Consider the following 26,411-nt stretch of genomic DNA (forward strand, 5'->3'; position numbering starts at 1 on the left):
TAAAGTGAGTTCACTAGCATATGGTTCGCTGGAGTGGACTGAAAGAGCTAGAAATGTCGACGGATTACCATTTAATTCTACCTCTTCATAAACCACAGCTTCATATTAACTACATGATAGACCAGGATGAAAAATGCTCCAATCATGGCATTTAAGCAGAGTTATGGATGTAAAAGAAAGAAATTATCGTTTCGTAAAAAGATTTTAAACATGGCTGAAACAGCAACTGTTGAAATACTTCACGGTAAATGATGACAGCCAAAACAGTTGCAGGATAAAGATTTATTAAAATTCTTGCCCACGGTTTCGGTATATCTAAATATACCTTCATCAGAAGTAAAATACACTAAAATCACATCTTTCAATGGAGATTCATAAAACAATTGTGCAAAGGCGTCGTCAGTACTTAAAACAACATCTCCATTTATACAGCATAATTATGGACAGAAGGTCGATGCGAACATCGACCCATAATTATGTTGTATAAATGGAAATGATGTTTTGACTACTGACGACGCGTTTGACACAATTGTTTTATGAATCTCTATTGCACGATGTGATTTCAGTGTATTTTACTTCTGATAAAGGTGTATTTAGATATACCGAAACCGTGGTCAAGAATTTTAATAAATCTTTATCCTGCAACTTTTTTGGCTGTCATCATTTACCTTGAAGTTTCGTAAAAAAAAAATGGAATTAGTTTTCGACTTATCTGGCAGCTTCAAAGACATTTAAATCAAAAAATCTTGTCATATTTGCACTTTTCTACTTTTCTGTATTACTATCCGTGTCATATAACATAAAGCATCGAATCAAATAAAGTAACATGATACATGCTGACGTTCCTCCCCCCCGCCCCTCTCGCACAGGATCAAATCCTCCATCCTCCCGAAATTTTATCCTTCTAGAAAAAGTTCTTAGCTATTACACGTATGCTTTTCAGCCATATGGTACTAAATACTGTTTACGGCTGCTGGCGAATATTCTGAATTTTGGGCGCAGAATCTGTACTGTATAATGTTGTTTCTTCACTGCCAGAAGCTTTCTATTGTCTTTTCGGTGTTTTATGACAACTATATCTCGCAGCATTCGTAAGTGTGAGGGTTCGCATTCAGGGTAATAAACTTGCAGTTTGCTTGTATAATTATTCTTACCTCTTCGAGAAATCAATGCCATTTTTTTCTAAATTTTCCTAGCTAGGCAGCATATTAATCAACTATGGTCGCTAGTTGTCTCTACTGAACGAACTTCACAGTTATGAAAGTTCTAAGCTAGCGTCTGTATGGGTGTTTGCTATTCTAATAATAAACCTCTCGGTTTCTTCAGTAGCATCTTCTACAATTACGGCATACTCACCCCACAGCTTAATAATTTTATCTACTTTTAACCTCCTTTTGCGTACTATTACTGCCATCATTGGATATCTGTCTTTCGTTATCATCGCAGCTACTGTAGGCATGTTGAGGATCCTTCGTTGCACTGAGTTCAATTCCTGCAGACCGATCACATCATAGTTCTGTTCTTCCAACAACTTTCGTAGCTCTGGCAGAGCCGTCACATTGTACATCGGATACATGTATGCCGTTCATAACGACTGAACGACAGATAATTGGTATGAGAGTATCTATTTGACTACGGTTTTGTATGGCGAAACGCCACTACGAACTAATTGTAAAGCTGTTCCAAATCAAATTTTTCCTCTCTTTTTTGCAAACTTCCCTAAGTAAGTCTTAAGCTTTTCTACGCTGATCGGAAAGTTAATTGCATGTAAGTGCACTGTATCTGTTGATTCCAGAACTGAGACTATTATTAAATTCCCCATGGAATGTTTCACAGGTATTAGATCTTTCAAAGTTGTTTTAACAGTAAACAGTTCTTTTAATATAGACAACCAGAGCATTTTATCATTGGTATCATGATTTTACCGAGGACCTAGTCAAAGAGTTTGTGCTCACAGATTAAATCTATATTGTATGAGTAACAACATCCACTATCTGCTTCTCGTCGACAGTGCTGAATTTCAATTCAGTTGTGTTATTAACCTGGATGTCGACGTCAAATATTTGTCTCTTCCTAAGCATATGCAGAGCTGTTTCAAATTTTGCAGCACACGATCTAACCCGTGATTGTATTGCTAGTTCGTTCTTGGGTTGAAATGCCAGTTTACTGCAACAAAGTCTCTGAACTGCTTCTTTTCAGGTAGATACAAGGTAAATGCGTATAATTAAATAAATGATCAGTTGGCGTCATTGGCCGGGATGATGATGATGATGAAGACAGCACAACACCCAGTCCCTGAGCGGAGAAAATCCACAACTCAGCCGGGAATCGAACCCGGGCCCGTAGGACGGCAATCCGTCACGCTGACCGCTCAGCTAGCGGGGCGGACGATATTCCTACTGGTGACTGACGACGGTGTACTGAGAAACGTTATATCAGTATTCACGGTATTTACAGGCTAATAATTATAGCAATTAGAAGTCGTATGTTTCTAGGTTGGGTAGCACCTCCAAGTACATGTGGCAAGAGCGAGCCATTAATGCTTATTTTCACCTAGGCAGCAAGTCAGGTGTTGCATTTGAATATGTGGACGCAAAACTGTTAGTCTATGCTGACACGAGTATTCCACTTAGCGGTGCAGTTACGACTATACAGAAAACAACAGGTCGTAACGTTTTTGACGCGTTTGCGGGAAGACTGTTCAATGCAGAGGAAAAACAATCAGGAACCACTTGTAAAAATATCTGGACTTATACCCGTTACACAGGGTATTTTAAGTAACACAATCCGTTCCTTTTGCGGTTTATATTTTCCCTCCCTTATTTCAAGAAATACAGAAAACTGGACATATTGTCCTGGGGCAGTTATTCTTTAGGTGAGCTGGTTCCCCATAACGCTCATAAATGGTATTATCCGAAACACAGAACGTTTAGATGCTTAGTAAGTCAAAGCACGTTAGACACCAAGAGTTCCTTTAACATATGCGGTAGAAGTCCAACTACAACTTATTTCGTTATTGTAATATTATCTTTTCTTATAGAAGGTCCATTCCGGTAAAAAGAGATTTCCGTTTAGGAAAACTAAGTTAATGCCTGTATCTCGGTAATTAACGAAATTAAAAGAAGGACGATTAGGGTTTTAAGGTCCCGTCGACATCGAGGTCATTAGAGATGGAGCACAAGCACTGATTGTTCGAAGGATGGGGGAGGGAAATTGTCCATGCCCTTTTAAAGGAACCGTCTCGGGATTTGCTTGGAGCGATATGGGAAAACTAAATCTGAATGGGCGGACGCAGATCTGAAAGGTCGTCCTCCAGAACGTAAGTTCAATGAGTTAGCCACCGCGCCACCTCGCTCGGATTAAGTCTGTTTCATTAGTCAATGGTCACTGGTCATTATTCGTCCAGGTGAAGAGAGATTACAAGTATCTTCAAAGAGTCAAAGATGTTTAGGTGAAAACGGTGGGTACCTCTCAACCTGTAATAAGCAATAATTGTCGAAAGAATGAAAAATAAAATTACATCATCCGAATGCGCAGCACGTTCTACATAGCTGTTACAACCTATGAAAGATTTGTAAGGCACACGAATATTCAAAATCTGTATACCTCATGTGTGTATAAATCGTGATGACGTCACTCCAAACACGCTGCTCTGAACGGTGACAGTGGCTTTTATTGCTTTGCTTTCCTCTATTGTAACAATCTGCCAGACTCGTTCAACCCACGTAGTTTCAAGTGCCTCGACAATTGAGAGTTGATTGTTTGCGAGGCATTTAACTACAGAAAGCATTCTCTGAGCGTTATATTAACTATATAGTTACCTGAGTGGTAGTCTGCTGGATGCGAAGCCGTTTCGCCGTGGCTGTCAACACCGCCCTTCATCATTGTGCCCCAAACTGTCGTAAGGAAAGAAACAAAGCCTTAAGTTTCCACATTATATTACTTGCAGCCAAAGGTCATACAGAGAAGAGGATAGTAATCGAAATAGCAAGAATGAAAATACAAAACCCTTGATTCTGTAGAGCATAGTTCCACAGTGTCATTTACAGTAAGGATGACAATAAAATATCGTTTAGTCTGGAGAGTATAAAACATAATAGCTAATGTTTAGCAAACTGAAGTGGCAGACTCTGCAAGAGAGGCGCTCTGCATCGCGGTGTAGCTTGCTGTCCAGGTTTCGAGAGGGTGCGTTTCTGGATGAGGTATCGAATATATCGCTTCCCCCTACTTAACACCTGCAGAGGAGATCACGAATGTAAAATTATAGAGATTCGAGCGCGCACGGAGGGTTTCCGGCAGTCGTTCTTCCCGCGAACCATACGCGACTGGAACGGGAAAGGAAGGTAATGACAGTGGCACGTAAAGTGCCCTCCGCCACACACAGTTGGGTGGCTTGCGGAGTATAAATGTAGATATAGATGTAGATAATGTACAACTACACTGAGAGGCAGAGCCAAACCATTTCTAATCGTCTCCAAGTCTATAGAAAATATCAGTGTTAAAACATAATTTCCATAGAGTTAAGAGAGGAAAGAGACGTTTCGGATGCATAGCCACCAAGTAAATGGATGTTACAAGAGTTTCTGCTGACGTGTGGGCCTATTACAATATCGCATATTTCAGGCCATGTGATAGAAGATGCCGTTTTAATGTAATTATATGTAACTTCAGAATGTGACCAGCAGCAGTCACAAACAGCAGCCGAATTCCAGATGAGACGTGAATATTTCTGCTATCTCGTCTTAAAACGGCTACAGTTGCGCTGCGTGCTACGAGAAGCCAGAGGTACTGTAGAATCGTATAGATGCGAGGGTGAGCGGCGTCGTATCGATCGCTTGAGTACAGTAGTGAGACGAACCACAGCACGTTTTAGTTTCTGTGTCTGAGGAAACGAGGAGAATAGGGATTTAGTGCACTGTCGACGAATTTGTTAACCACTCAAGAAATGTGATTATCTACTGCCGCAAACCTTCCTTTTCGATTAAAAGCGTCCTCAGCTTATTTATTTCGTCAAACAGAGGGAAAAGACCTGTAATTTACCCTATGGACTTATACTTTAAAAGTAAGGTGCCTACTAAAGTACGATCGTAATCCGAAAAGCAAACAGGCAATTCTAATAAAACTGGAAGAAATAAAAATAACTTCTCTGCTGGGCTCACAGCTTGCATTAGATCATAATATGACATTTTTATTCTTCTACAGAATGTGATCTACGTTGACAACATAGTGTACAAAAGAACGCAAGTTCCAGGATGACTTGTGGACATCACTCCAACTAGACGTAAGTATAATATAAAATAAAATCTCATAGTACTATTGCATAGATGTAGAATAACATGATATATAATGTCAAAAGGAACATTTGATAGTGGCACATATGCCAAAATAAGCTTGTTAACTTACGTAATCAAGAAAAAAATAAACAATTTGCACCTAATTTTGTCAAAAGTATAAAAAAATTTAAATCAAATGAAACAAAGATGTGGCAAGTGGACGGTACTTAACTCACCACAGACCTGAGAGCGTGCAACAATAAATAGAATGCCTCCCGTACTAAACAGTCGCGTACATCGTAAAAAAAGATCACCGCAAAAATCTCAACTGTCGCCAGGTTTTTACTTCCAGAACACACTACAAATTCTGATGTTGCAGTTGTCTACTATGAGACGTTACAGAAACTGCATCAGATTGTTCAGCATAAACAGTAAGGAATGCTAGTGAAGGTAACTTTTTCACTGCACATGTTCGCACACTAGAACTGCCACTGTCTTGCAGGAGGGAAGTTTAGGTGCATCCATCACAAAGCTGACGTCTTGGAGGAACTGACTCAACTGTTATTAATGTTCAAGCAGTTACTGTGAAAAACACATCGACGATGATGTCAAAACGAGGGCGAACTGGTTGACAACACAGGCAGAACTCTTCGATTTTCGAGCAGAAAAGTTCGTATAACAACCTGGAAAATGCATGGGCACATTTTGTGGAATGTAAACAAAGGGATTGTGGCTTTGTTGAACTCAAGGACGGCTACCTAACAGTAACTATTCCTATTGTCTCACAGTAATATGAATGTGACAGCTCGCTAGAATAGTATGTAAGTAATATTTCCTTGATAATAATTAGCTTTAATTTCTCTGCTTATAGTAGTTGTTTCAGATCATTTGCATTCAAAATATATAACTGATACTTTTTATAGGTACGCAGTTTTTAGTCTGTATAAAACTTAAAGCGAAGAAAAATTTGCACTACGGGAGAAGTACTTACTGAGATCCGAGGCTCCACGTTGATATGGGTCCATCCTGTTTAAACTGGAGTCTTCCATTTTAGCTAAATTCTTGTAGCCATGGATGAGCATTTTGGTGTTGCAGTCTGAAAAAGAAGTAGAGAAATTACAGGTAGCATAGTTGGTCTTCAATATAACATGTACAAAGAGAGAGTTATTCAGACCGTATTAGAACTAATAACTGATGGTATGACTCTCCGCATATGGTCCCCGCACAGTCTGCTGTCGCCGTTTGGTTGAGCACTGGGATAGCTCACATTTATATCTCTGTAAGAATCGTTAAAAAGCGTAAGTACGTGGTAGGAAGCTTACTTGATCGAGAGATCCAGGAATGCGACTCGTTTTGTCTTCAGATTATGCGAGGCTACGAAGGGAAGCAGGAACCGTTGCAGAATACGTGGAAAGAGAATGATATGTGGGAAAAAGCTTCATTTTATGTGTCGTCTGGTATACAGAGTGTATCATAATTAATGGCGTAAACGCATTCAGTTGAAAGTACACGATACTAGAAGCAAAAAATTCTCAGTAAACATAGACCGGCGAACGAACAGTTTGCGAGATAATTGCGACTTTGTGGTTGTCAGCTACTACTGACTTGGTTCTGTGTAAATGTAATCCCAGTTAGTAAAAGATAACAATACTGTACTATATTAAAATGAGTTATTAGTGATACTTTGGTAGAAGTGTAGGTGTTCTGAACGAACACGACAACTGTGTCATGACTATACTCGTAGGTAAAAGAGGTGTATAAAAGTCGCTCCTGTTCCCGTCACCGCAATGAGCTTCGAACTCTTTCAGACTCGGATGGATCATTTCGAAACTCTTGAAGAGTACTGATAAGTTTCCGTTTCCAATTCTTAAGCCGTGATAACCGGCGTGGCGTACAATATACCTTCAAGGTGGCCCGAAACACAGAAATCTATCATGTTCAGATGATCTAGGAGGTCACGGTACATTCCTTCCTCGCACAATACATCTTTGACCGTATTGGCCCGTTAGATGTCATCTCACCACAGCAGCAAAATGTGCCGGCTCTCAATCATGGATGTAGTCCTATGGCGTTGCACTAAGGGAACATCCTCAAGAAGTCCTGCACGATGATGCCGTAGAAACGAACGTAATTCCGTCCGCTGAATTTGTTTGTTAACATGTACGGCCCAGTAAAGCGATCATCTAGTTACCCTGACCAGACATTAAAATGACTCTGAGCACTATGGGACTTAACATATGAGGTTATTAGTCTCCAGACATTATATGGAGATTCATGCCCAGCGTATAGTTTAGAGCCTAGATGACTCCAAAAGTGATAATAGTGATAATTAAACACCATCACGAGTGAACCCCGCTTCATCTGTGAATGAAATGTTCTTGTCAAAAGTAGGGTTGTCTGCAGCTTGTTGCTGCACCCACTGAAAGAACGTTAGTCTAGGACCAAAGTCCACCTCACTAAGACACAGGCCGCGTGGGGTAGCCGTGTGGTCTTGGGCGTCTTGTCACGGTTCGCGCGGCTACCCCCGTCGGAGGTTCGAGTCCTCCCTCGGGCATGGGTGTGTGTGTGTGCTGTCCTTAGCGTAAGTTAGTTTAAGTTAGATTAAATAGTGCGTAAGCCTAGGGACCGATGATCTCAGTAATCTGGTTCCATAGACCTTACCACAAATTTCCAATTTTACTAAGACACTGAAATAGTTGGAGGTGGTATAGGTACACTGCACTGCGATGTAAAATTCTTCAAACACTACTATGACTCATTCCCGGTATTTGTGTGGAAAGTCTCGTTATTGACATTCTTGGAGGGTATTAGACTGTTTCCACCGCCACATCTTAAAGCACAGGTGTAATTCGTGTATGCCTATGTATTCCCGCTGCAGCCCCTCGTGCATACCCATTAGCCCTACCATACATGAAAATGCATATACGCATACTCTTCGTTACCGTAATGTTCCATGTTACAATGAACACTCGTACAATACAATTGATGCTCCGCAAACAACTGCAAGAGTGACACTGTGTACAGTACTGTCTTATCCATTCTGTTTACAGCTCCACATCTCGAAAATGTAAACAAAGACAAAGCGGACTGGTATACTGCGTTCACACAGAATCAAGTCGGTAGTGGCTGGTAACCACAAAGTCGCAATTATCTCGCAAACGGTTAATTTGCGGACCTATATGTTTACTGATGCTTCTTTGGGTCTAGCATCAAGTACTTTCCACTGTACGCCTGTACACCATTAATGATTCTACAACCTATATATCGGGAACATGACTGTGCCTCGACCCATTTCTCTTCATAACAGAAGAATCTAAACCACTGAATGACCCGTGCGGGCCAAAGAATCTACGAGTATTTAGCGTCTAGTGGTGTGGAATTAAAGCACATATATAACCCAGTTAAACTGTTTCGAAACGATTCTGGAAACCGTTGACACTTTTGATGGCCTGTTGTTGAATTACTTAGAAATGGTTGTGGACATGGACAAACCCTTTCCCTTAGTAAGTAAGCTCCTTACTATAAACGGAGTATGTTTCTGATTCATCGGTAACACCGCATAATCTGAAGTACACTTCTGATCCCTATGGAGCAGTACAAGGATAGCGACTTTCGCTACACCAAACTACATTTCTTGAAACGTTCCCATATATTGGCTGGGAGATTTGCATTTACTTTAAACAAGGAAGTTTAGTTACAGGCTCTGGACGTGGCAAGGAATTTACATCCATTAGCAGCAAGAAACTTTTAAATTGTAGGCAACCAATACGCTCTTGATCCTATGAGATGTAGCATAAAATGCTTTCTCGTTGATATGTCAGGAAAGGTTAATCCCAGAACCTTGTTCAGTTTTCACCAGTACTTGTACTGAAGGTCTTCATGAGATATGTCACGGATTGTATTTGCAAAGGCGTTATTAGCCTTTACAAGATTTCCGCAGGCTGCATTAATGCAGTGTTATAAATGCCAAGGATGTACCGAGGTGAACGCCAAGATAATAAGGGCCATCTGAAATGTATGCTATTTGGTCAGCTGCTTCTGAGGAGTAGGACTGCATGAAAATTAAAATGTGAATTTTATCTTGCTTCGTGTACCGGCGACATATTTATGAAAGTGGAAAAACAACTGCAGACCTTTAAAAGGTTTAAACTTAGCTACTCTAACCAAATGAACAATTGCCATCTTTGTTGACATAGGTATCAGGAAGTTAAAAATTGCGTATTTTCATTTGTTGATATCTTACGGGATGCTAATTTGGGATATCGAGATTTGAATATCGCTGCTATTAATTCAGTTTAGTGTCTTACGTACTGTGTGGCAAACTTAGCTTGTCTCCTAGGCTTAGTTTTTCTTCTGACAATGCCACTGGAAGAATTATGTCGACAGAAGGTGTTCACTGAAGAAAGTTTCGAGAATGGTAAGTCACATACAGACTTCATCTTTTATTACGGAACATGTTCCTTTCAACTCTTTATTCACTACTTATGAGCGTGAGCCATTCGTAAGGTTCTAAGAGTGATCAGTTGTCCTCAAACTTCATTAAAAGTATTTACGGATAAATTTACAACAGGTACAGAAATAGTATGCTTTGCACTTCGTTACATGTTAGATACCATGCCAGTAATGATGTTCAACGCTGTCGAGCATGAAAGGATTCCGTTTTATTTCGTGAAATACGTTATCTATTCAGGGAATCAGCTTAACTTTTCTGGCAGTTTAAATGGTGTAAACCAGGACATTCTCGACGAGCACCAAAAGGAAGCACTGTGTACTGAATCAGGTGAACTCATTGGCTACGAAACAGGTCCTGCTCGACCAATCAACGTTCTCCAAAGATGCTAGTTCACTGTACCCGCGAATCACTACTGAAATGAGCCGGGCTGAATCTCGCCAGGACAAAAAGTTGCCGAGCACAGCAAGCGGTATTGTATTCGGATGATCCGTAAGTGATGGCCAGCTGCGTCAGTTAAGTAGACTGACTAACAGGGGGTACAGATTTTTGAATATTACTACAATTCACTAAAGCCTCAATATTTCCCGGAGAAAGAAATGTTAGTGAGTTCTAACAGCAGTCTCGTGTAGTTTCGCACAATCCACGACGTCGCTGTTGCGACTTTCCAAAAAATGGCTCTGAGCACTATGGAACTTAAATTCTGATGTCATCAGTCCCCTGGAACTTACAACTACTTAAACCTAACTAACCTAAGGACATCACACACATCCATGCCCGAGGCAGGATTCGAACCCGCGTGCGTAGCGGTTGCGCGGCTCCACACTATAGCGCCTAGAACCGCTCGGCCATCGCGGCCGGCTGCGACTTTCCAACTAAAGCCAGTGCACGTGTGCAACAAACACCAATTTTAGTTGGGATTGGACTATCGGATCAAACAAAGCTGTTATGTTTCAGTCGGATTTTTCTTCGTAGATTTTTTTTCCTTCAGTCTACTTTGTCCGTGGTTTGGTTGCGACTTGACTCTCTGGCAGTACTTCCGATTTGCTAATTTTTTGTCTGTACGAGCGTCTGTTGGAAATGTCTGATGGACTTTTTTTTACCTGCTGGAACCAGATCATGGTTTGTTGTTGTTCGATGTACATTGCAATTTTGTGTGTAGGTTTCCGAGTCGGTAATCTGTTGAATATGTCAATAAAATTTCAGTCTTCTTTTTTTGATGTCTGCCCCCGAGATTCGATACTTTTTTGGTTGTTTTTGGGGACTGTGATCTGTATCCACCTTTTGTACTTTTCGGGCTGAGTTTCTTTCTTAGAATTTTGCGTTCTTCTTATATGATTTCTCCCGTATACACTACTAGCCATTAAAATTGCTGCACCACGAAGATGACGTGCTACAGACGCGAAATTTAACCGACATGCAAAATGATTAGCTTTTCAGAGCATTCACACAAGGTTGGCGCCGGTGGCGACACCTACAACGTGCTAACATGAGGAAAGTTTCCAACCGATTTCTCATACACAAACAGCAGTTGACCGGCGTTGCCCGGTGAAACGTTGTTGTGATGCCTCGTGTAAGGAGGAGAAATACGTACCATCACGTTTCCCACTTTGATAAAGGCCGGATTGTAGCCTGTCGCGATTGCGGTTTATCGTATTGCGACATTGCTGCTCGCGTTGGTCGAGATCCAATGACTGTTAGCAGAATATAGACTCGGTGGGTTCAGGAGGGTAATACGGAACGCCGTGCTGGATCCCAACGGTCTCTTATCACTAGCAGTCGAGATGATAAGCATCTTGTCCGCATGGCTGTAACGGATCGTGCAGTCACATCCCGAACCCTGAGTCAACAGATGGGGACTGCAAGACAACAACCATCTGCACGAATAGTTCGACGACGTTTGCAGCAGCATGGACTGTCAGCTCGGAGACCGTGGCTGCGGTTATCCTTGACGCTGCATCACAGACAGGAGCGCCTGCCATGGTGTACTCAACGACGGACCTGGGTGCACGAATGGGAAAACGGCATTTTTTCGGATGAATGCAAGTTCTGTTTACAGCATCATGATGGGCGCATCCGTGTTTGGGGCGACATCGTGGTGAACGCACATTGGAAGTGTGTATTTGTCATCCCCATACTGGCGTATCACTCGGCGTGATGGTATGGGGTGCCATTGGTTACACGTCTCGGTCACCTCTTGTTCGCATTGACGGCACGTTACATTTAGGATGTGATACGACCCGTGGCTCTATCCTTCATTCGATCCCTGCGAAACCCTACATTTCAGCAGGATAATGCACGACCGCATGTTGCATGTCCTGTACGGGCCTTTTTGGATACAGAAAGTGTTGGACTGCTGCCCTAGCCAGCACATTATCCAGACCTCTCACCAATTTAAAGCGTCTGGTTAATGGTGGCCGAGCAACTGGCTCGTCACAATACGTCAGTCGCTACTCTTGATGAACTGTAGTATTGTGTTGAAGCTGCATGGGCAGCTGTACGTGTACACACCATCCAAGCTCTGTTTGACTCAATGCCCAGGCGTATCAAGGCCGTTGTTACGGCCAGAGATGGTTGTACTGGGTACTGATTTCTCAGGATCTATGCACCCAAATTGCGTGAAAATGTAATCACATGTCAGTTCTAATATAATATATTTGTTCAATGAATATCCGTTCATCATCTGCATTTCTTCTTGGTGTAGCAATTGTAATGGCCAGTAGTATATATATATATTGTGTGTGTGGGAGAAATCCTACAGGTCGTCAGGCTCATTTTCTGTGGTGTTTTCAGGAGATATTTTTGCAACACATAACTGGAGTCAATTCAGACAAATCCTGCTCATTACGTCTTGCATACGACACCCAGTGACAGAAAGTGTTGATTTGTGTCACATTACAAAGAAAATTATTTTTAAATCGGAATTCGATAGAGCGGTCCCAAATTAACCTAATGCGTTATTTGTTTTATCGATATGTATTAACAGGGACAAGTAATACATGACAAATAACGAGTTCTCTAGCAACGACTGGGCAGCGCTTGTGCATGGCGGTAACTGCGTTTGCCAGGGGGGGGGGGGGTACTGTCACTGCTGGAGTACTGGTTATTCTTCGTGTTTTACTGTCCCTGTTAGTACATATCGATGAAATAATATCGCACTAGACTAATTTGGAAGCGCTCTGTCGAATGGGCACGTTAAACTTCACTTAAAAAGTCATTTTCTTTGTAATGGGAAACAAACTGACGCTTTCCACTTACGCAGGGCGTCGGTTGAAAAGACGTGGTGAGCAGCATCTTTTTTTTTGGCTGATTCCAGCTGCACCTTGCTAAAACGAAACTGCAAGTATCTGTTGAAACAACAGAGAAAATGTGCCTGACGACCTTTAGGGGAGACACCATATACTGCGATTTTTTGCTACGCTTTATATACTTACTCCTTGAAATTTGCTGAGGAACAACTGTCATTAATACGTAACACTCGACCAACGATAGTAAAAGTAAATGTAGAGGGCGGGATGTGTAACTAGAGCGAAGCCTGGGCACGAACGCTCTGTATGCCTTCGACAGTTCATGCACTACACGCTTGACAAATGTTGTTATGGAACCGATTAGTGCGACATTCCGTGTGATACGGAAACACGTCTGTAAGACATAATTTGAGTGCTTATGATCGTGGACGAGTAGTTGGACGGTTCGAAGCCGACCAAACTGTCACTAATGTAGCCACAGTAATGGGTGTGTCAAAAAGTGTCATTTCGCGACTGAAATGAGTCGCTGACGGTGGTAATGCTATGCGAAAGCATGATGGTGGTTGTAGACAGATCATCATACCGCAAGAGGATGACACGTAGCCCACTTCAATCACACCTTCGTCGAGAAAGTCTTCGTTGGTGTAGAGAGCATGTTGATTGAGGCCAGCAACGGTGGTCCAGCGTGATGCTCTCCAACGAATCTCGCTTCACTGTGGCAAGTGATTTTGGCTACCAGTTAGTGTGGTGAACATAATGTTCCTGAGCGTCATCAGTATGGCCTAGCCGCTACGATGTAAACAGGTGTTTAGCATACTGGTTGAACACCGCTGTGTATCTCTGCGTGAGGTACCGTTACAGCACAGCAGTTACTGCTGGGAGATTGTTCTGGAGCCAGTTTAGGGGTGTGTTGGGTCCCGACTTTGTTTATGGACGACGTCCGACCACACAGGATCGCTAAAGTGTCGGACACACTGGGAAGTGAAGATATTAAACCTATGGAATTGCCTGTGCACTCCCCAGACTTAAACCCTACAGAGCATGCCTGGGATGCTTTTGGCAGGCGTGTTTCTTAATGAACATCCATTCCCAAACCGTGCAAGAACTTACAACCACGTTGTGAGAGGAGTGGGACAATATGTCTCATGGACTCCCAACAGTTTGACAGCCAGCATGAATAGCAGATGCAAATTGTGCGTTAGTGCCCAATGAGGCCATATGCCTTACTGAGAGTCTGATATCGACCTTTGTGTTGGGAGTCTGACCTGGCTCAAACGTGAACGTTATTTATCTCTGTTAGCCTTCTTTCCCATTTGGTGAAATATATACGATTCTCGTTATAAATATATCACTCCACCTTTATTATGTGTATACTGTGCTTCATGTAATCCATCATTGGCTGTGATTATTCCTGTTCAACAATATCTCTTTAGCAGTTGTCAAGCACTGTAAATAATGTGTAGCAAAAGGACTTTGAAATGGAGCCGGCCGAGGTGGCCGAGCGGTTCTAGGCGCTACAGTCTGGAGCCGCGTGACCGCTACGGTCGCAGGTTCGAATCCTGTCTCGGGCATGGATGTGTGTGATGTCCTTAGGTTAGTTAGGTTTAAGTAGTTCTAAGTTCTAGGGGACTGATGACCTTAGCAGCTAAGTCCCATAGTGCTCAGAGCCATTTGAACCATTTGAAATGGATGTCTCCTGTTACAAAACTGAAGTTCGTATTCATTACGAGCTTCTCTACTACCAACACTTCTCTCATCCTCACACACAATGTCTAAACCCTCAGTTGTAAACAACAACAACAACAACAATAGGTAAGCTACACTGACGGGTTAATACCAGGACAATCAACTAATTACGAGGTAGCCTATAGCAGCCTGATATTTTACACAAAATTTGAGATTAATAATTTTAAAAACATGTACATATTTTGTTAAAGGTAAGTGCTGTACGTTAAAGATTCCAAGTAAAAGATTGTTACAACAGTGAATACGAAAAAATGTCTTTATAAAAAGACTTTTCACTGCAATAAGTCGTTGGGAGCTAGCAGTTCGTAAGGCGGGTTGTTGTGGAATGTGTTTTGGAAAAGATGAGGGATGGGAAAGATGTGGAGCGGTGCCCGAACCATGCTTTTGGAAAGGAAAGGTTGAAATGGCTCTGAGCACTATGCGACATGGATGTGTGTGATGTCTTTAGGTTAGTTAGGTTTAAGTAGTTCTAAGTACTAGGGGACTGATGAGCTCAGAATTTAAGTCCCATAGTGCTCAGAGCCATAACAACTGCTCATTCTCACTAAATGTTTATTTCACAGAAAGCTAACTAATTGAACTAAGAACTAAGAGCAGAATACAGCATTTTCTGGGTGTCGGCGTAAAGTTTGATACAGTTGATAAGATAAAAAAAAACATGAATTCTTCAATTAGTGAAACAGGGAGCCACGTGTAACAGTTAATCGCGTGCTGGGGTGTGGTGCTAACTGCTTGCCAGTAGAGGAGAGCATTGTCGAAACACTGGATAAATGCGAATTAAGTTTGGAGATTTCTTTAGAAGATTGTACTTGTTGTTTCCAGTTTTTGAGCTCCGAGCACGTGGAATGTCCTGGCCGAAAGTTGAGTGCTCGGTAAGCTGAGACGGACGCAAGCAGTGCATTGTACGCGGAGTCGCTGCGTGAAGACGGTCCGCGATCAATAACTCATACAGCCGGCACGTCAATAATAATCCCTGCGGGTGGTGGCTGGTGGCTGGCACTGCGTTCACGTCCCCCTCCCCCTCCTCCCCCCCTTTCCGCTTCCCTCTCGGCCACGAATTACGACCGCAGCATGCCGCGTCGCGTTCCAAATACGCGCGGAGCGGTACGGCGCCAGGACCAAGACTTACGGTTTTCAGAGACTATTCCTCGGTTCAAACACACGTAAGTGCAGATAAACATTCGAGTGGAAGTATAAAGTACTCTCTACGAGGGCGAAATACACTGCCTAAAAAAAGAAAAAAAAGATCTTCACGGGTTGAGACGGTATGTGATGTTATTTCAGTGTTTACAATATCGAGCAAAATTTATAAAGAACTTGTAAATACGAGCACATGGATCAGTATGACGTAGCGCCTACTCTGGACTGGATGCATCTACTGATTCGGTTGTTTAGGCTCTCATAAGGCCGTTGTATCCTCTCTTGAGACCCGCAACTGATGTAACTGTTACTTGATATGGCGGAGCTGACATACGAGATAGACCCACACGTGTTCTGTCGGGAACAGGTCTGGGGATGTTGCTCACCACGCGGGCAGTTTTCAGAGACACGTGCTGTGTGTGGATAAGCATTGTCCTGTTGAAAAATGGCACCACGATATTGTGGCGTTAGAGGTAACACACGAGGATGCAGGATGTTTGTGACGTGCTGTTGTGACGTCTGAGTTCACTCAATCATTACCAGCACTCTGTGCTACTCCAGAACACTGGAAGAATGGAAACTTTTCCAACCACGATTTATCATAATGAGACACCCTCATCAGCAGTCCGTGCTTCCGTGCTACGACACCACTCCATATGCAGCTGTTTGTGTTGTAGTGTTAAACGGCTGCATACGCGTGGGATGATATTAAACGAGTCTGGCTGCAGGTAGTTTCCGTTCACTGGTGCGGGATGATAAACACAATGTTGCAGGGCATCCATTACTTGTTATCAGATGTGGGGGGATTTAGGCGTGCTTGTTGAACAGTACGGGGATCCTCCTCTGTGGTGGTCAGATCTGGTCGAGTGGAACCTACACAAATGGTTCAAATGGGTCTGAGCACTATGGGACTTAACTGATAAGGTCATCAGTCCCCTAGAACTCAGAACTCGCGCGGTTCCAGACTGTAGCGCCTAGAGCCGCTCGGCCACTTCGGTCGGCTGAACCTAGACAAGTAGTATGCTTGCCCTCTCGTTTCCATTAAGTGTAAGATCGGTCCACTGCCGCATCAGAGTGCTCCACAAAACTAGCTCAGCCAGGCAAACGGAAAAATATAGTGAGGCCCGTTTCAAACTCTGTCAGGTGCTAACAAAGCTGCCTGGTAACAACACTAAACATGAACACTAAAGCCCTCTGGTGGCGTTCTACCAGCCACAGGTAATTGCAGCTCTAATAATTTACATACCTGGTAATGATGTGTACTCTACGAAGATACATTGACATCCCCCCATATCTTCTGGGTGCTTTATTTTTTTTTTTTTTTTGCCTTGAAGTGTATTAGTCAATCCTTAAACAGCACATTAGTCACTTTGGAGCACTGTAGATTGTTCAGAACTGATACTGAACAGTCATGTGATCTACCACTGCTGATGTAAGTGGTGGCAGTCAAATGATGAGTCTACACCTGGCAATTTCATGGAATCAGCACAGTAGGATGAGCCGACGTGGAGACGTAACGGAGTAACAGAAATGAGCTATACTATCGGGACAATCTCATGACTACACCGTGAATGAAGTTGCCCGATTTGTTGGTGTATCAACGCGAGCTATATTACGTGTTTGCAAGGGATGATTTACCATACGCAGCCATGTGAACGGCGTGAACACTGGCGGTAAAAAGATAGTAATCTATGATTACTGATTACCCTACAGCTTCTCACCAGTAAACCAACGCATCATATGCAATGACGAAAGCACGAAAGCCATCTGATGATGAATTGTATGAGTTCTAAACCGTTAACGGTAGTTTTCGAAAAAGTAACCTAAAACCAATTTGTGGTTGGTTGCTCTACACCGTCAACAGTTACGATCTGGCAGTTGTTATCCAGCATTAAAATGTTTAGTGGTGTGACATACTGTTGCCTGTCTACTTCTTGTTCCAGTCTGAGATAGTCTACGGCGACTCCTGTTATCTGAGAGCTGTCGTTCACGAGAGATGGCACGTGACAATAGCACGTGGAGAGCCAGTCTGAAATAGTCCACGGCGACTCCTGTTATCCGAAAGTTGTCGCTCACAAGAAATGGCAAGTGACGGAATGACACGTGGAGTGCTAAGTGCTTGCTGGACCTTTGCGTTATAATGACACATGTCTCAGACAACCCATGACTTAATCTTGATCAAATGCACTTTCACAGCTTTTCCTGGTTGTGGAATGAACATTAATACCGCTCAGGAACCTATCAATCCGATGTACTTCCACGCATTATTAAAAACTTCTTTTCTTCCCATCTCAGATTTTAACCTACACTCAGTTCCCAGCATCTCCCTAAAAAGAGATGAGTTTTCAAATTTTGTTGCCAACACTGGCTGTTAACTGCTAGAATTTTGACGGTCTTGTCCTTTATTTTTTGTCACTGATCTGTTTAATGACTTGTTTCTGAGATGACTAGTTTTCCTCTGAGGATGGCGAGGTTTACGATGGTAACGATAACGACGATGGCAACAACAATAGCACTCAAGGGGCTGTGTTCTCCATCTCTTATGAAATTTTAATGTTTCAACTGTAATGTTGCATTGTTAGAATCCTCTCCAACTGCAATGCCGTGACTTCAGAACACCCGTACCAGTGAAGTGAAGTTCTTCAAAATGGTTCAAAGGGCTCTGAGCACTATAAGACGTAACCTCTGAGGTCATCAGTTCCCTAGACTTAGAACTACTTAAACCTAACTAACGTAAGGACATCACACACATCCATGCCCGAGGCAGGATTCGAACCTGCGACTGTAGCAGCAGCGCGGTTCCGGACTGAAGCGTCTAGAACCGCTCGGCCACGAAGTGAAGTTCTCTCTGAGATTGTGTGTTGTTTGTACATGTGGGTCTGGTGGGCGATAGGATTATAATGTATCACCATTCATCGCTCCTTGATAGCAGTTCTTCTAAAATTATTCTGGATGTAAACTAAATTTACACGTAAGTATAATTCTTTTCCTACTACTGTGAATGCAAAAACGACCTCGCATTCCACGGATTTTGGTTTTTGGTGAACAGTTTTATCCTGATTACATCACTAACATTTATTTATACTTTAAAAGAAGTCAAGTATTTTAGTCAGCTCCGCAGCATTTACACTGTGTTTAAAGTTATGGATTTTTTTTCGAATGTTCCGACGTGCGCTCAGCAAGAAAACCTTACTAGTCTCCTGAGCTCTTCCAACTGCTTTAATCTAGCTCGATATGTTGTAGCTTTTCCAACGGGAGAAGTGGGTCGTATTGGTAATATTCATCGTCACGTTCAGACAGACCGTCAGTCACCTTGGAACTGTGAATGGGATGGTACCTTGGCTCTTCCCTCCACTGAATGTATTCTTATCACTGACACCTCACTCACAATCAAATGGACTTGCAGTTTGCAGGACAGTCTTTCGTGGAGTAGTAGCACGATCTGATTTGGGAGAACCACGGGAAACCTAAATTTGGATAGCCGGACGGGAGTTTGAACCACGCTTCTCCCAAATAAAAGTCTAGATCGTAAACTATTTCACCTCCTCGCTCAGTAGGTACTTCGCCCAATACAACCATCTCCAGCAGCTTTCCGTTTCCCAACAACAGAGAAGACTGCTGTTAACTGTGCACCAGCTTCTCACTGAGAGTCGGATTCCATTCCAACTGGAACCATTCTATTCATTGTATTGCAATTATTCTAAATAAGGAAACTCACGAGGAAACCCAGACAGGTACAAAAAAATTTTCGACAAATACAGATATATATTTCAGAATAAAATTCAGTCAGCAGTTGCACAGTTATTTTTATTTTGCTTTACCTTTTTCTATAGATCAATCCATTATCTTCAGAGACCTACAAAATTTGGGATAATATATATATAAGAACTTCCCACACATTTATGCAAAGTATAAAAAGTGTATTACTTAATATTGATTTAGCACATGACAGCCTATTCTTCACAGATGCATAATGCCAGGACGCGTCCATTAATGTACGTATTGGATGTGATAATTTTAACCACAGATTGATAATTTACAGTAAATGTACTACATTTATGTGAATAGTCGAATTGTGCTAGGAGCAAGGTACATGTATAAAAGCAAATAAAAAGTATAACTAATGTATGTAAAAGAACTCATATATAATACAGTTGAAAGACATTTCATGTAGTTCCACAAAAGCTATTGCTGACATTAATAACTGAAAAGAATAAGCCAATTCCCATTATTATATAAGAGATGCTATACAACCGGAATAGCATCCGTTTATTGCAAGTTGATCATTCAACAAATGTCCGCCCATGGTAGCTGAGTGGTCAGTGCGAAAGAATGTCATACCTAACGGCCCGGATTCGAGTCCCGGCTGGGTCGGATATTGTCTCCGCTCAGGGAGTGGGTGCTGTGTTGTCCGTATCATCATCAATTCATTCCCATCGACACGCAAATCGCCGAAGTATCGTCAACTCTAAAGACTTGCACCAGGCGAACGGTCTGCCCAACGGGAGGACCTAGCCACACGCCAAAAAACATGGTTCAAATGGCTCTGAGCACTATGGGACCCAACTGCTGTGGTCATCAGTCCCCTAGAACTTAGAACTACTTAAACCTAACTAACCTAAGGACATCACACACATCCATGCCCGAGGCAGGATTCGAACCTGCGACCGTAGCAGTCGCACGGTTCCGGACTGCGCGCCTAGAACCGCGAGACTACCGCGGCCGGCTAGCCACACGCCATTTCCATTTATTCACCAAATCTCTGGATCTTGAATAGGAATGTTTATATATTTCAAACTCTCCCGAAAGGTTCATTTTGCTATATTTGTCAGCTATATGCAGAATTCCCATGTTAAGCAAATATGGAGGAGTAGTTTCTCAATTTTGAGATTTTCTGCAAAGGATGACTTATATGAATTTTGACCGTCTTTGTTGAGCAAGTGCTCACTAAAACGGGTTTTAAATGCCCCCCCTTATCTTTTCTATATCAAAACTCGGACATACATTACATTGAATTTTATACACCTCAGATTTCGGAAGCCTGTCAGTTCGAGCATTCCCATTATATGTTCGTATATAAAGAGTGGCTGAGTGACACTATTGGTAGTACAGGGTAACAGTGATCTCATACTTTCTAAACAAAGTAGCTGTACGATATGACGTCTGCTAAGCCAATATTAAGCAAGCTTTTATAATATACTTTAAATGCTTTACATAAATGTGTGGCGAAGTTCTTACATATTATGGAAAGTTTTGTAAGTTTCTGAAGACGACAGATTAATCTGTCGAAACCGGTAAAGCAAAATAAAAGTAACTATGCAACTGATGATTGATTTTTATTCTGAAACATATACCATACTACAATTGCTGAGAAAATAGCAGCAATGAATAAAATCATAAATGCAGATACCATAAAAAAATTCAGTATCAAATGTAATAGTTTATAGAATAAAGAGAATGAAACTTCCTGGCAGATTAAAACTGTGTGCCGGACCGAGACTCGAACTCGGGACCTTTCCCTTTCGCAGGTAGAGCATTTGCCAGTGAAAGGCAAAGATCCCGAGTTCGAGTCTCAGTTTTAATCTGCCAAGAAGTTTCATATCAGCGCACACTCCGCTGAGGAGTGAAAATCTCATTCTGGAGAATAAAGAGAATGTTTACAAACTAAGGTCACTTCCCGATTACGAATCTGTTGGCCTGTTTCGTCGCTACACGGCCCTTTTCCACGCCAGCCAGCAGCAACGCAGTCATTTGCTGTCCCTGCGATTGCCGCAACGATCGCGCTGTGGCTTGTTTGCAAGGCACTACTCCTAACCTACCTATCGCACCGGCTGACCTAAGTCCCACTGAGATCAGTACTGGTATTTATTGCGTAACTAAGTTTATTGTCACAGCTTTATTCAATAGATCCATTAGTAAACATTACCTTCAGTCCACTTGTAATCCTAGCTAATGTGTTGGTCTTAGGCTAGGCATAAAGAGAGATAAAATATTATGTAATCTAAAAGGGTCAATTGTCTGTAGAACACAACGACGATTATATGCTTTTTTTTAACAGTTTGCAACGGGAAATTTGCTAAATGTGAGACTGGAGTTTGCCTGGTAACTTGAAATTTTAAGCATTTTAGACTACGTTTACATGGGAGAGGAAACGAGAATGCCTTGCTGTTATGTATTTTGCTCTTAACGTTAGCGCATTTCACAGGTATTATTCGGCGCTTTCGACTGTTAACACTGAAATGGGCTGTATTACTGTAGTGGTATCTTAACTAGCTGTCGTAGCTCCTCAGAAATATGTATTAACGCAATAAAAAAAATTAAGAAAAAACAAATGTTTCGCCATCGTGAAAGAGAAAGTTACGAGTATTACATGTACAGCAAAACGTTCCCCACTTAGTGTGCTCTGATCTGGAGAAAACCTCGTTTCGATGTCTTTAAGGGTTTTGGTGTATTAGTAGGGATATTCGCATTAATGGGACAACCAGTATATTTCCGTTGACATAAGGTTCAATATCTTGAATTTTTAACCATTTTAGGCTACGTTTACATGGCACGTTGTCATTTAATAAGTAATGTCCTCAGTGATATATGTAATGCGTCACTGGCACATGGAATTTTGTCTCTCCAGCATGCTGGGTTGGAGTAGGTCCGCAACTTTTTTTATGATTACAATAACTGCTATGAGAAACGTCTTAAGCTGCACAGAAAGAACATTTATTCATCAATGCCCGGTTTCTGACTGCTTGTCCATTATGAAATCAGACATAAATGTAAGTCTTGTGTTACAACAATCAGACAGATAAGATTGGCCACGAAATCACTAAACGTGATAGCAGAGAAATTGTTCTCGACATATGCTCATCACTGTTAGAACGAACACACTGGCACTTAGCTATAAGCACACGTGGAAGCCAGTTTTTCTACTACCATGGTTAGTGATTTGATAACCAATATTTTATCTGTATGACTGATGTAATGCACGACTTACATTTATGGCTGATTTCATAATGAACAAGCAGTACGATACCGGGCATTAATAAGTAAATGTTCTTCCTGTTCAATTTAAGACAGTTTTCATGACTGTTATTGTGATCACAGAAAATTTTGCCAGACATTAGCATATGCTATTGTTAAACCTCTTTGTAAGGAAGGTGACAAGAAAGAGTTAAATAAATATCGTCGAATTTCCGTACTGAAGGATTTTTCCAGTTTATTCGCAAAAATAATTTAAGTAGAAACAATTTACTTGGCACACTGTAGTTTGGAATCCAGAAGGGTTGCTTATCTGAGAAAGTTATTTATACGTTCTTTCACTACATATTACACACCTTAAATAATAAAATATCGCCAGTTGACATTTTTGTCATCTTTCAAAGGCGTCTGTTTAGATCATGTTACACTCTCAGAAAACCTTACGTTTTATGGAATGCTGGCTTTACAAACAATTGGTTTGAGTCATACTTAATACTGCAAAAAGCTGTGCTTGCATTACATCCGAAAGAAAATTTTAGTGACGAGGGACAAGTCACGAAGATAGTCCCACAATGCCAATTCTGGGTCCATTCATCGAACAGAATTTGTACTTTTTGTAAACGATACCAGCATTATAACAAATCCCATTAGAAAGAAAGCAATAGAAGATGTTTTTAATGATGTTTTTCAAAGAATTATGAAGTGGTTAACTGGAAATGGACTCTCCCTGACGTTTTAGAAAACGATTTGTACTCGGTTTTGTACAACATATAGTCATACCACTAATAGATTTAGCACCTGAACTGGAGACAGTAAACAAGGTCAAACTTTCCAGATTTTTGGATGTACATATTGATGAAAACGTGAACTTGGATAGGCAAATTACTGAGATGCTCAGACAATTAAACCCAGCTAGTTTCTCTCTTCGTATATTGCTAGCTTACCTTGTGCAACAATTTTCTGGGGTAACTCGTCACTTAGCAAGAAAGTATTGATTGTACAAAAGCTAGCAGTAAAAATAATATGTGGTACAACAAAAATTTTTGAGCATATGCCCAATAACATAAAACGTCTGACAAACGAGTTTTAAATCTAATCTAAAATCATTTCTTCTTGACAACTCCTCCTACTCCACTGACGAATTTCTGTTTAGAAACTGATAACCCGTAAAAAAAAAAATCGGGATATTTAAGTATCGTTTCATGTGTAGCAGTAAACATTTGTGTGTCCATTAATATTAGCTCTTATCATGTACGAGGGCATGCTGAAAAGTGATGCCTCCAGACTTCTGTTCGCAATATCGGTAGAGGTGTTACGTGTCCTGCGTCTTACTCGGTCGAATTTCCAGCTTCACTGATGGAAGTTGCAATCCTCTGCCGCTAGAGGGCTCGGAATTGTAGCGTGTGATGTGGCGGTGTGTAAGTAATGACACTGGTAAGCCAAAACATAATGACCCCTGCACACCGCGACATTGGATACCGCCTGGTGGCGTTTCGGGCAGTTTACGCGGTAACAAAAGTATGTACACGGAGCAGATATGGACGGCGATCACCGTAGCGAAGATATGGGCTGTCAGTAGGGAAATCAATTGAGATAAACGACATTGACAAAGGGCAGGTTATTATTACGCAGAGCCTGTGAATGAGTATCTCGGAAACGGCGAAGCTGGTCGAATGTTCACGTGCTACTGCCGTGAGCATGTACGGAAAGAGGTAGGACAGTGAAACTACTACTAAAAAGGCGCCAAGTGGTTGGACGTCCACGACTCTTCACAAAGCGTGGGGTTCGGAGACTTGTCTGCTTTGTAAAATCGATAGATGGTGACCTGTGGCATCTCTGCCTAAAGAGCATAATGTTGGTGAACGTATAAGTGTTTCGGGGCACACCACTCATAGCACATTGTTGAACATGGAGCTCCGCAGCAGACCACCGCTATGTGTTGACACCTTAACCCAACGACATCGTCAATTACGATTGCAGTGGGCACGGGACCATCGCGATTCGACCGTCGACCAATGGAAACGTGTCGGTTCTTCGAGTGAATCACATTTTTACTACACTAGGTCGCTGGTCATCTCCACAAATGTTGTCATCGATGTGAACGGCTGTTCTAAACGTACAACGGGCCACGGACGCAGGTTGGTGGGAGCAGTATTATGCCATGGGAGACACTCTAATGCGCTTGCATGGGACCTTTGGTAGTAATCGAAGGCACGCTGACAGCTGTGAACCATGCTTGATGTCTTCCCCGACCATGATGTCACCTTTCAGAGGTATGACTGCCTGTGTCTCTGAGCCAGAACCGTGCTACAGTGGTTTTAGGAGTAATTTAATGAACTCTGGTTGGTGTCTCGGCGGCCAAATTCGCCTGATGTAAAACCTATGTATGGGACGCTGTCGAGCGCCATCACCGTGGCTGCAAATCAGCGACCCGTTATTTACGCGATTTACAAGGCCTGTGTATAGACATCTAATTCCATATACCTCCAAAAACATACCAACAAACTGCAGGACCCCCGATATACAGAATCAGTAATGTATTTCGTTCCAAAGACGGACAAACAAGGCATTACCGTATCTGGTGGTCAGAATGTCTTGTCTCATCTGTGTATGGGAATGTAACAAACAGCGTGCTACAATTTAGATTTGAATTCGAAGATTTCGTTCATACATGGGCACCATCTCCTTTAGTATGACAATGCCAGACCACACACGAGCGCTGCGACATCTGCAACAATCCGACGCCTTGGGTTCACTTTCATCGATCATCCTCTATACAGCCCCGACTTGGCGCCATCCGCTATTCGTCTGTTTCCAAAACTTAAAGAACACCTTCGAGGACTTCTCTTTGATAGTGATGAAGCGGTGAAAGCGGAGGTGAAGTCAAACATTCTACTGTGACGGTATCAACAAATTCACCTCTCGTCGGGTGAAATGTGTTTGTTGCCAGGTTGACTATGTTGAGAAATAAATATGTAGACATGAAGAATAAAGATGTACAATCTTAATACGTTTGTTACATTTAAGAACACGAAAAATGCGGTGGCATTACTTTTTGTCACGTCATCGTATACATATCCCGTAAACTGATTCGTTCAATATCATTTCCTTAAATGAATCGTTCAGATGTTCTAGGGAACATGTAACTAACTAACTGAAGTGACTGTACATACAGTTTACATTCAATATGCATACGTTTCGTAGTTGTATTAATAAATGTGTATTCAAATTTAAACCACAATAAATTTAACTTTTGACCAACGAATTTATTAACCGTCCTACCAGTTCTTGATTCGGTGGTGTCAGTTGTTGTAATAAATTTGCGTTTCATCTCCTTATTATGACATTCGTTCGGTTAGAAAAGGTACATCACAGGGTCTCAGTAAGTTGGGAGCTTACCAGAAGCAGGACTTGCTGACGAAACTACTGCGTGGATACATCGGGTGATTACGCATTGCGACGTGAGCAAAATACCTTTATGTCTACGCACGGAAACGTGAGCACATTTCTTCGGTTTTGTGACTCAACAGTGTTGTTTAGTTGGCAGCTGTCCCCGATTTCGATGCAAGCCACAACCTTCCC

General features: G+C 41.9%; 1 protein-coding gene across 1 annotated transcript in view; it reads right to left on the reverse strand.

The window, feature by feature from the left end:
* The window catches only part of LOC126299256 (rhythmically expressed gene 5 protein), a 163,388-nt gene that overhangs the window by 11,190 nt on the left and 125,787 nt on the right, over positions 1-26,411 (reverse strand). Inside the window, exons 3-4 of the mRNA XM_049991051.1 lie at positions 6,265-6,369; positions 3,822-3,896 (exon numbers count right to left, since the gene is read on the reverse strand). Coding sequence (XP_049847008.1) covers positions 3,822-3,896; positions 6,265-6,369 — 180 coding nt within the window. The remainder of the gene's footprint in view (positions 1-3,821; positions 3,897-6,264; positions 6,370-26,411) is intronic.

Source organism: Schistocerca gregaria, chromosome X, assembly GCF_023897955.1.
Source record: "Schistocerca gregaria isolate iqSchGreg1 chromosome X, iqSchGreg1.2, whole genome shotgun sequence".
NCBI lineage: Eukaryota > Metazoa > Arthropoda > Insecta > Orthoptera > Acrididae > Schistocerca > Schistocerca gregaria.